This window comes from Phoenix dactylifera, chromosome 12 (genome assembly GCF_051530095.1).
Source record: "Phoenix dactylifera cultivar Ajwa chromosome 12, Ajwa_hap1_PhDact_Kaust_v1.1, whole genome shotgun sequence".
Classification (NCBI taxonomy): Eukaryota; Viridiplantae; Streptophyta; class Magnoliopsida; order Arecales; family Arecaceae; genus Phoenix; species Phoenix dactylifera.
This window is the reverse complement of record NC_143201.1, coordinates 9904135-9915444: the sequence shown is the minus strand read 5'-3', so window position 1 is coordinate 9915444 and position 11310 is coordinate 9904135. Positions and strand designations below refer to the sequence as shown.

Genomic DNA, 11310 nt, shown 5'->3' with positions numbered 1-11310 from the left:
GAGATCGAGGTAATCCTAACACGAAATCCATTGAAATATCAGTCCAGGGTTGATTAGACACAGGCAAAGGTGTATAGAAGCCATGGGGCATGACTTTAGATTTAGCTTGTTTACATGCTATGCACTTATCACAGACCGATTGCACATCATGCTTCATGTTAGACCAATAAAAATGCTCATGCAATATTTCTAAGGTCCTTTTTATCCCAAAATGTCCCATCAATCCACCACCATGACTTTCTCTAACTAGCATTTCACGCAAGGAACAAACAGGCACACACAACTTATTTTTCTTAAACAAGAAACCATCATGCCTATAATAGTCTCCAAAAGCATGCTTAGAACAAGAATTCCATACTTGGCCAAAGTCAGAATCATTAGCATATAAGTCCTTTATAAACTCAAAACCAAGTAATTTAGTTTGCAAAGAAGTAAGCAATGCATACCTTCTGGACAATGCGTCAGCCACTTTGTTTTCCTTACCATTCTTATACTTGATTACATAAAAAAACATCTCAATGAATTCCAACCACTTGGCATGTCTTTTTTGAAGCTTACCTTGAGATCTTAGAAACTTCAAGCTTTGATGGTCAGAATGAATTATGAATTCCCTTGACCACAAGTAGTGTTGCCAAGTTTGCAAAGCTCTCACCAAAGCGTACAACTCTTTGTCATACGTGGAATAATTCAATGATGCCCCATTAAGCTTTTCACTAAAGTAAGCAATTGGTTTAGAGTCCTGCATTAGTACGGCCCCTATGCCAACACCAGATGCATCACATTCAATTTCAAAAGCTTTATCAAAATTAGGCAAACAAAGCAAAGGTGCATTAGTCAATTTTTCTTTTAATGAATTAAAAGCTTCCTCATGCACTTCATTCCACTTAAACACAACATTTTTTTTAACAAGTTCATTCAAAGGTGCAGCAATAGAACTAAAGTTCTTTACAAACCTTCTATAAAAACTTGCTAAACTATGAAAACTTCTTACCTCATTTGCATTCTTAGGTGTAGGCCATTCTCTAATTGCCCTTACCTTCTCCTCATCCACACTTATTCCTTTCGAAATTACAACAAAACCCAAAAACACAACAGATTCACGGCAGAATGAACACTTTTTAAGATTAGCATATAATTTGTTTTCTCTCAAAACATTAAGAACAACATGCAAATGATTAACATGTTCATCTAAGGTCTTGCTATAAATCAAAATATCATCAAAATACACTACAACAAATTTCCCAATGAAAGAACGCAAAACATGGTTCATTAACCTCATGAAGGTGCTGGGTGCATTAGATAAGCCAAATGGCATCACCATCCACTCATATAAACCATATTTTGTTTTAAAAGCTGTTTTCCATTCATCACCTTCTTTCATGCGAATTTGATAGGATCCACTCTTCAAATCTATTTTAGAAAACACACACGAACCATGCAATTCATCAAGCATATCATCCAATCTAGGGATAGGATATCGATACTTTACAGTGATTTTATTTATGGCTCGGCAGTCCGTACACATGCGCCACATCCCATCTTTCTTCGGAACCAAGATCACAGGAGCAGAACATGGGCTAAGACTCTCCCTCACAAATCCTTTTTGCAGCAACTCATCTACTTGCCTTTGAATTTCTTTTGCTTCCTCTGGACTTGTTCTGTAGGCTGGTCTATTTGGGATTGAAGAACCTGGAATTAAGTCAATCTGATGCTCAATACCTCTTGTAGGAGGTAATCCATGGGGAATTTCTTCTGAAAAAATATCACCAAATTTCTGTAACAAAGAAGCAACCATACTAGGCAAAGAAGAATTGAGTTTGTTAGTGAAATAAACATCCTTGTGTATGAGCACAAGTAGCTGCTCTTTTGCTAACAAGGCACTCTCAACCTCTCTTTTGCTTGCAAATGCACTCACTCTCTTTTTTTTCTCTTCTTTGGATTCTAATTTATTCTTTTCTTTCGTCTGCTCACTCTCATTTTTCTTATCTTTCCTCCCTTTTTCTTGAATGCTCAATTGCTCCTCTCTCAACTTACACTCTCTTGTAATTCTGATTTGATCAGCATAGGCCTCGGTTGGTTGGAGAGGTGTTAAAACAATAGTGTGATTGTTCATAACAAGAGTGTATCTATTTTTGTACCCATCATGAATAACCCTTCTATCAAATTGCCACGGACGCCCAAGAAGTAGATGTCCAGCATGCATAGGTGCCACATCACAAAGAACTTCATCCTTGTATTTACTGATGGAAAATGAAATCATCACTTGCTTAGTCACCCTTATGTCTCCACAATCATTCAGCCACTGAAGTCTATATGGATTAGGGTGCTTTAATGTGGGCAAACTCAATTTTTCAACCAACAAGGTGCTAGCAACATTAGTGCAACTCCTACTATCAATGATTAAGTTGCATACCTTGTCGTTTATATGACATCTTGTATGAAATATATGCTCACGTTGGTCCTCATTACCACCCGCCTTAGGTTGCATGTTGAGAGCACGCCTAGTAACAAGCACATCTGATAGAGATCAAGGGGCTGGCCGAATGGTTCAAGCTAATTCCAAAGATCCATTACAAGGAATTGGAGGTCCAATGACTAGAGCAAGGGCAAAACAAATGAAAGAAGCTTTATATGGACTAGTCATGGAAATTCAAGAGAAGGAGGCTGCTCTAGAAGACTCTAAGGCTTCACCAAGATTGATCACTTATCTTTACATAGTAAATGCTGAAGAACAAAGCTTGGAGCCATTAAACAAGGCTGATCCACGTGGAGATGCTATTTAGGCCCATTTTTCGTGGGTACTTTTGGACTTGAGTCTTGTTGTGTTCCTAATTACTTGTACATGAAGTTTTGACTTGTCAACTCGTTTTTTCCTAAGTTATTCATGTACTTCGTAGTTAGGAACCTTGAAAGTTGTGTCATTTATTATTTTGAAGTTGTAACTTGGAAGTTGTGACTTGGAAAACATTTTTTACTTATTGCCTTGGAAAGGGGATGGTGTCCTTTCCAATAGCTTAGTTTGAAGTCTATATAAAGGCTGCCATATGTAACCAAGGGATTATTATGAATGAATTAAAGTGTTGGCAAGCTTTGCTATGCTCTTTTGTGTTCTTGGATTAGAATACAAAATTCTGACTTATCAAAGGGAGTGATCAACCTTTGTGGCGTCTTCAAGGATTAGGGTTTTAAGGACTTAGTTTCCTTAGAGTTCTAATCTGATCTCCTACAACTTGTTTTTCTAGCAATCTCGGGGCAAGTATAGCAAATTGATTCAAGGGTTCCTAGGGCAGGTCTCCTGGTGGGTTCTTGTTATTTGGTATCAGAGCTTTGGTTCTTGAAATCAGGTTACTTATCCTTTATCATCTTTGTTCCTTTGTTCTTATTTTATTTCTTTAAGTTTCTTTGTTCGTTCTCTTATTTCTGTTTTTTTTTTCAGTTCCTTGTGTTTCTTGTTTCCTCTAATCTGTTTTGTTTTTAAATCTTCTGTTACTTAGTTTGATTCAAAAAAAAAAAAAAAAAAAAAGACGAAAAAAAAAACGAAAAAAAAAACGAAAAAAAAAAGAAAAGAAAAGAAAGAAAGAAAGAAAGAAAGAAAGAAGGTTATTGATTAAGGGGCATTAATTACAAGGCTGTTTCACTTGTTGCAAAGCTGAAGACCCCTTGTTGCAAGGTTGTTTCACTTGTTACAAGACCGTTTTACGTATTACAAGGCTGCTTAGCTTGTTCTTATTTCTCCTTGCTTTCTAGTTGTTTCTATTACATATCCTTTACTTCCTTTTGAAGTCTTCTTATGTTCTTGATGCTTTAAGACAATTTTTCTTGTGAGTACCATTTGCCTCATCGAAGTCCTTAAAATTCTGATTTTCTTGGAGATTTGCCACCATCCATCTGATCGCTCTTTGTGATTTGTTGATTTTGATTCTTTCAAGAACATAAAGAGGGCTGGCTTGAGTGGTAAAAGGCAAGAGTGTGAGTTCATCATCAAGAAAAAGCCATAAAAGAGTGTCCACCCGAGAGAGGAGTGTGTGAGGACCTATTCTGTTTATACTAATCTTTTGATTGCAGCATACAAAGATGAGTAGTGGAGGTAGTGAACAACCAGATGTTGATATGAAGTTATGGATGAAAGCCATTGCTGATCAACTTACTAAGCTTGGTGCACGAATGGATGATTTGGAATCACCAAGCAGAATCAAACCTTTGAGGGGGCAGATGTTTGAAGATGATGAAGAAGATTTAGATTATGAATCTTACTCTAGAAGGGGAAAGAAGGCCGATGATTCAAAAGATAATAATCTGGGCAGCATCAAGATGAAGATTCCTATCTTTCAAGGAAAGAATGATCCCGAACTTTACTTGGAATGGGAGAGAAAAGTTGAACATGTGTTTGATTGTCACAACTATTCAAATGAGAAAAAGGTGAAATTGGCAGCCGTTGAGTTCACGGATTATGCAAGCATATGGTGGGATCAATTGATGATTAGTCGGCGAAGGATTGGAGAAAGGCCAATTCGGTCATGGGAAGATATGAAATTGGTAATGCGCAAGAGATTTGTACCTAGCCATTACTATAGAGATTTACATAGAAAGTTACAAGGGCTGGTTCAAGGCTCCATGAGTGTGGAAGACTATTATAAAGAAATGGAGATGGCAATGATTAAAGCTAATATAGAGGAAGATCGAGAGGCTACCATGGCAAGATTTATTGGAGGCTTAAACAAAGAGGTTGCTGATGTGGTTGAATTGCAACACTATGTGGAGATGGAGGAGCTGTTGCACAAGGCCATCAAAATAGAAAAGCAAATCAAGTCCAAAGGATCCAAATCGGGTTTGGCTTCTAGTTCCACATGGAAGTCTAATTGGAAGGATAACAAATCTGCCTCAAAAACAAAAGAAGATGCAAAGCCAAAAGATTCGGTTGCTATTTCAAAAGGTAAAACCGAAACTAACACTTCTTCTAAATCACGTAATGTTAAGTGTTTTAGGTGCCAAGGATTTGGGCATATTGCTTCCCAATGCCCAAACAAGAGGATTATGATTATGTTGGAGAATGGTGACATTGAAAGTGCTAGTTCAAGTGAGGATGAGATGCCACCCTTAGAAAATTGCAGTGATATTGACATTGAAGAACCTGTACATGGAGATATGTTGGTGACAAGAAGAGCACTAAGCATCCAGCCTAAGGATGATGGTGATAAGGAGCAACGTGAACATATTTTCCATACTAGATGTCATGTGAAGGGAAAGATATGTACCATGATTATTGATAGCGGAAGCTGCACTAATGTTGCTAGTACTTTGTTAGTAGATAAGCTGGAGTTACCCACCATGAAGCATCCTAATCCATACAAGTTGCAATGGTTAAATGAATGTGGAGAAGTGAGGGTAAACAAGCAAGTGCTCGTTTCATTTTCAATTGGCAAATACACAGATGAGATTCTTTGTGATGTGGCACCAATGCATGCTAGTCATATTTTGCTTGGACGACCATGGCAGTTTGATAGGAAGGTTACACACAATGGATACAAAAACCATTATTCTTTTATGATGAACAACCGCACTGTAGTCCTAACCCCTCTCAAACCTTTGCAAGCTTATGAAGATCAGATTCGGATAGCGAGAGAGTGTAAAAAGAGAGAAGGTGAGTCCGAGAGGAAAAATGCAAATGAAAGGAGTGAGATTGAGAGCAGAGAGAAAAGTATTCAAAAAAAAGAGAAAAGTAAAAAAATGAGTGTGTTTGCTGAAAAAAATGAGGTTAAGAGTGTTATGTTCTCAAGACAGCAACTACTTGTACTTATGTACAAGGATGTTTATCTTTCTACTAACGATCTTAACCCCTCCTTGCCTAGTGTTGTTGTGACTTTATTGCAGGAATTTGAGGACATATTTCCAAAAGAGATTCCTAATGGACTACCACCCTTAAGAGGCATTGAGCATCAAATAGACTTCATGCCCGGTTCTACCATTCCAAACAGACCTGCATATAGAGCTAATCCCGAAGAAACAAAGGAAATCCAAAGGCAAGTGGATGAGCTGGTGAAAAAGGGAATTGTCAGAGAAAGTCTTAGCCCATGTTCGGTTCCTGTCATCCTAGTCCCAAAGAAAGATGGAACATGGCGCATGTGTGTGGATTGCCGAGCCATCAACAAAATAACAGTTAAGTATAGACATCGCCTACAAGCTGGATTTGCCAAGCAACTATAGTAATATTAGTGCTACTTTTAATGTTGCTGATTTATCCTTATTTGATGTAGGTGATTCGAGGACGAATCCTTTCGAGGAGGGAGGGAATGATAGAGATCAAGGGGCTGGCCGAATGGTTCAAGCTAATTCCAAAGATCCATTACAAGGAATTGGAGGTCCAATGACTAGAGCAAGGGCAAAACAAATGAAAGAAGCTTTATATGGACTAGTCATGGAAATTCAAGAGAAGGAGGCTGCTCTAGAAGACTCTAAGGCTTCACCAAGATTGATCACTTATCTTTACATAGTAAATGCTGAAGAACAAAGCTTGGAGCCATTAAACAACGCTGATCCACGTGGAGATGCTATTTAGGCCCATTTTTCGTGGGTACTTTTGGGCTTGAGTCTTGTTGTGTTCCTAATTACTTGTACATGAAGTTTTGACTTGTCAACTCGTTTTTTCCTAAGTTATTCATGTACTTCGTAGTTAGGAACCTTGAAAGTTGTGTCATTTATTATTTTGAAGTTGTAACTTGAAAGTTGTGACTTGGAAAACGTTTTTTACTTATTGCCTTGGAAAGGGGATGGTGTCCTTTCCAATAGCTTAGTTTGAAGCCTATATAAAGGCTGCCATATGTAACCAAGGGATTATTATGAATGAATTAAAGTGTTGGCAAGCTTTGCTATGCTCTTTTGTGTTCTTGGATTAGAATACAAAATTCTGACTTATCAAAGGGAGTGATCAACCTTTGTGGCGTCTTCAAGGATTAGGGTTTTAAGGACTTAGTTTCCTTAGAGTTCTAATCTGATCTCCTACAACTTGTTTTTCTAGCAATCTCGGGGCAAGTATAGCAAATTGATTCAAGGGTTCCTAGGGCAGGTCTCCTGGTGGGTTCTTGTCAACATCTCCAACAACAGGTTCAGCAACTTCAACATCACTACAATCCTCCAATGGTGGCATGTCATCATCACTTGAGCTCACACTCTCTATGTCTCCATTATCCAGCAGTATCATGGCTCTTTTATTTGGACATTGAGAAGCAATATGTCCAACTCCTTGACACCTGAAACATTTGATATCACGAGATCTAGAGGATGAATTAGTTTCCATTTTACCTTTAGGTGCAGCAATCGAATTTTTGGCCTTTGCATCTTCTTTTGGCTTTGACACAGATTTGTTATTTTGCCAATTCGATTTCCATGAGAAACTAATAGTAAATTTGGAGGTACTCTTAGCTTTCAATTGCCTTTCCACTAGAATAGCTTTGTGCAGCAAATCCTCCATCTCTATATAATGTTGCAATTCTACCACATCAGCTATCTCCTTCTTTAAACCTCCAATGAATCTAGCCATAGTTGCCTCTCGGTCTTCTTCAACATTGGCTCTAATCATGGCTATTTCCATCTCCTTATAGTAATCTTCCACACCCATGGAGCCTTGAGTTAGACTTTGCAATTTCCTGTGCAAATATCTATAGTAGTGGCTGGGTACAAATCTTTTTCTCATGACAGCCTTCATCTCATCCCATGTACCAATAGGCCTCTCCCCATTTCTACGTCTACTAGTCACCATTTGATCCCACCAAATACTAGCATAATCATGGAACTCAACAATGGCTAGTTTAACCCTCTTCTCCTTGAAATAATTATGACATTCAAACACATGTTCAACCTTTCTCTCCCACTCTAAATATAATTCAGGATCATTTTTACCTTGGAATGCAGGGATTGTCATCTTAATAGTTCCCAAATGACTGTCTTTTCTTGATTCATCTCTTTGCCTCCTTCCATTACTTCTTCCATCCGAATACTCCTCTTCTTCTTCTTCTTCAAACATCCGCCCCCTCAAAGGTTTGAGTCTGCTTGGTGATTCCAAATCATTCATTCGTGCACCAAGCTTAGTAAGTTGATCAGCAATGGCTTTCATCCATAACTTCATATCAACATCTGGTTGTTTACTACCTTCACTACTCATCTTTGTATGCTGCGATCAAAAGATTAGTATAAACAGAATAGGTCCTCACACACTTCTCTCTCTGGTGGACACTCTTTTATGGCTTTTTCTTGATGATGATCTCACCCTCTTGCCTTTTACCACTTAGCTTCACCTTATGAGCTCTTAAATAAGAACCTTTTGGATGTTTCTACACAACAGGAAACAGTAAGGAGTCGGTGATAACCTTAGGGAACAAGAACTCGCAAGGAGCAATTTAATTGGAACCAACAAAGGGTTCAAGGAAGGTTTGAATTGAGAACAATTCAATGGAAGCGTTAAAGAACCCACAAGGAAATTAGAAGCAAAATCTGCCCCGAATTTTTTTTTTTTTCTTTCTTTCTTTTTTTCTTCTTCTTCTTCTTCTTCATTCTTCCTTCTCTTTTTTTTTTTTTTTGAAATAGCAGAACAGAAAGGAACAAGGACGATGACACAAACCGATTAAAGGAAGATGTCACCAAGGATATAGAGATAAACAACAGCGGAACATCTTTTTTTTTTGAATTAAACAAGATAAACACACAAAGGATAGAACACCTGATTTCAGGAACCGGGCTCTGATACCAAATGATAAGAGCACACTTCGGACCGTCCTGGAAATAGGTAGAGAATGAGGAACTTGACCCTAACCGCGACCTGCCGGTAGAACCAAAGTTATCAAAAGAAGCGTGACCCTAACCGCGACCTGCCGGTAGAACCAACACTATCAAGTTCTAATCCAAGAACAAAGGTGAAGCTCTCACATAAGAGAAACCCTCAAATTTCATTCATGCGTTCTCTCCCTCTCAAGTACAATCAGGTGCTATTTTAAGGCTGAAATGGCTTCAAAGAGAAGCAACTCCTAAGAAATTACATAGCACCACTTGTCATGCATTTTCCAAGGCTGCATTTACCAAGGCTTGGAAAAGATGCATGTTACACCTACTCCTAGAAAAGTAACCAGAACTTAGGAAAAAGATCCCAAAGTAATTATAGTGACTTTGGGAACTACAAGAAAGTCTGAATGTGACTTGGGGAATACAAAACATCATTTGAAATATCACCCCAAAAGTATGCACGAAAATCCAAATACAATAGGAAAGTTGGCCTTCCCATGAATGCTTCTTGTCATGTGATTTGGACTTTCCAAAGTGTTGTCTTCAGGTTGGACTCAAAGCATCTTCACCCAATTGTATGAAAGTGACCCAATTAGGTGCAGCCTCTATCTCACGTTGGTCTTCTTTTCCTTTGATTTTTATGATCAGGCTTTCCAAAGCTTGTTTCATCCTCTTAGTCTTGGCCCTAGTCATAGGACCTTCAATTCCATGCAAAGGATCTTTAGATGGGCTGGTTGCGTCTCTATCATTGGTTGCGTCTCTATCATCAAATGTGCTTCATGGCAGATGATGATCAGGTAGATGTTGAACTTGATTGTGATTTTACTGTAGATGAATTGTATGATGCTTTGCTAGATCTAATGGAAGAACATAAAAAGCTTATTCATAAAAGTAAAATTTTAAAGAATAAAAATCAGTTATTAACAGAAGAAAAATTGAAACTATCGAATGACTATAAAATACTAAGTAAGAAATTAACAAATAAAACTGAAAAATTAATCAAAGAGAACATTGAACTAAAAAGAGATGCTGAGAAATATAAATCTTTAGTAGATAGATTCACACTTGGCTCAACTAAGTTAAATATAATTTTAGATAGTCAAAGAGCCGTATATGACAAAAAATGAAACCATAACATGTTATGTTATGTTAGGGTATAGAACAAATAGAAAATAAAAATATCTTAAGAGCTTATTTGTAAAATCTAAAAATGAAACCATAACATGTTATGTTTGTAACAAAGTAGGACATAAAGCCTATGTGTGATTTTAAAAAACTTAACTATAACAGTAAATTGAATGAAAAAGGCAAACAAAGATTTATGAAAATTTGGGTTCCAAAAGGAACCATAACTACTAACCCTAAAGGACCCAACATAGCTTGGATGCCTAAAATGGATCCTTGATTTTGCTTGCAGGTATGTCTTACAACTAATGAGAAGAATCGACTATGATATCTAGATAGTGGTTGTTTAAGACATATGACAGGTGATATGGGTCAATTCATCACCGCAGAATCCAAGGAGTGGTAATCTTTGGTGACAATGGCAAATGTCACATTATTGAAAAGAGTAAAATCCGTATCACTCCATCTACATTTATAGACAATGTTTTGTTGGTTAATCACCTAAAACATAATTTGCCAATTTTGTTGGTTAATCACCTAAAATTGACTAGTGATTAGTCAATTTTGTGATAAAGGTTTTGAAGTCTCTTTTAAGTCTCAGCATGCTTAATCACTAGTCCTAAAGACAATGGTATTGTGCTCATAGGACATAGGCATGAAAATATTTACATTGTAGATCTTGATGATCTAGCCAAGAAAAATGGATTATGCCTAATTGCTAATGAGGGCAAGATAAATGAAACTAGTTGGCTATGGCACCGAAGACTAGGTTATGCAAGTATGGACTTAATTGCAAAATTAGTCAAAAAAGATTTAGTAAAAGGCTTGCCAAAGTTAATCTTTGGAAAGGATAAAATATGTGGTCCATATCAATTAGGAAAACAAATGAGATCATCTTTTAAATCAAAGAATATAGTTTCAACCATTAGGCCTTTAGAGCTCATCCACATGGATTTATTTGGACCTACTAGAACTGCAAGTCTAGGAGGAAAAAAGTATGGATTAGTAATTGTGGATGATTTCTCAAGATACACTTGGGTTTCGTTTCTTACACACAAAAATGAAGCATTTTCAGTCTTCTTGAAATTTTACAGAAATATTTTAACTGAAAAGAACATCACTTTAGTTGCTATTCGTAGTGATCATGGAACCGAATTTGAAAATTAGCACTTTGAAGAATTTTGTAATGAAAATAATATTTCTTATCAATTCTCAGCTCCTAGAACGCCTCAACAAAATGGGGTTGTAGAAAGAAAGAATAGGAAGGGCTAAACTTTGGAAAAACAAAAAATCAATTGTTAAATACTTTCAATGATGCAAACCTCAACGAACCTGCCGTGAGACCCAACAACAAAAGTTTGGAAAATCAATTCCCAGATCGTCCAAAAAGGTTAAAAGGAAAGGAATATAGAC

The 11310-nt window shown here is 37.2% G+C and overlaps 2 protein-coding genes across 2 annotated transcripts; one reads left to right on the top strand and one right to left on the bottom strand.

Annotated features, from left to right (window-relative positions):
• Positions 1-4212: 4212 nt before the first annotated feature.
• Positions 4213-6204, top strand: LOC149751531 (uncharacterized). The gene has a single exon (XM_089926617.1). It carries the CDS (start codon positions 4213-4215, stop codon positions 6202-6204), a length of 1992 nt encoding a protein of 663 aa, XP_089782743.1.
• An 850-nt stretch (positions 6205-7054) lies between these two features.
• LOC148700406 (uncharacterized) lies at positions 7055-7918 on the bottom strand. The gene has a single exon (XM_088708285.2). The coding sequence runs from the start codon at positions 7916-7918 to the stop codon at positions 7055-7057; it is 864 nt and encodes a 287-aa protein (XP_088564411.2).
• Positions 7919-11310: the final 3392 nt, after the last annotated feature.

Bases quoted from the DNA above. Each gene is read 5' to 3' on its own strand.
- LOC149751531 (XM_089926617.1), top strand. From the start codon at position 4,213: ATGTTTGAAGATGATGAAGAAGATTTAGATTATGAATCTTACTCTAGA.
- LOC148700406 (XM_088708285.2), bottom strand. From the start codon at position 7,918: ATGACAATCCCTGCATTCCAAGGTAAAAATGATCCTGAATTATATTTA.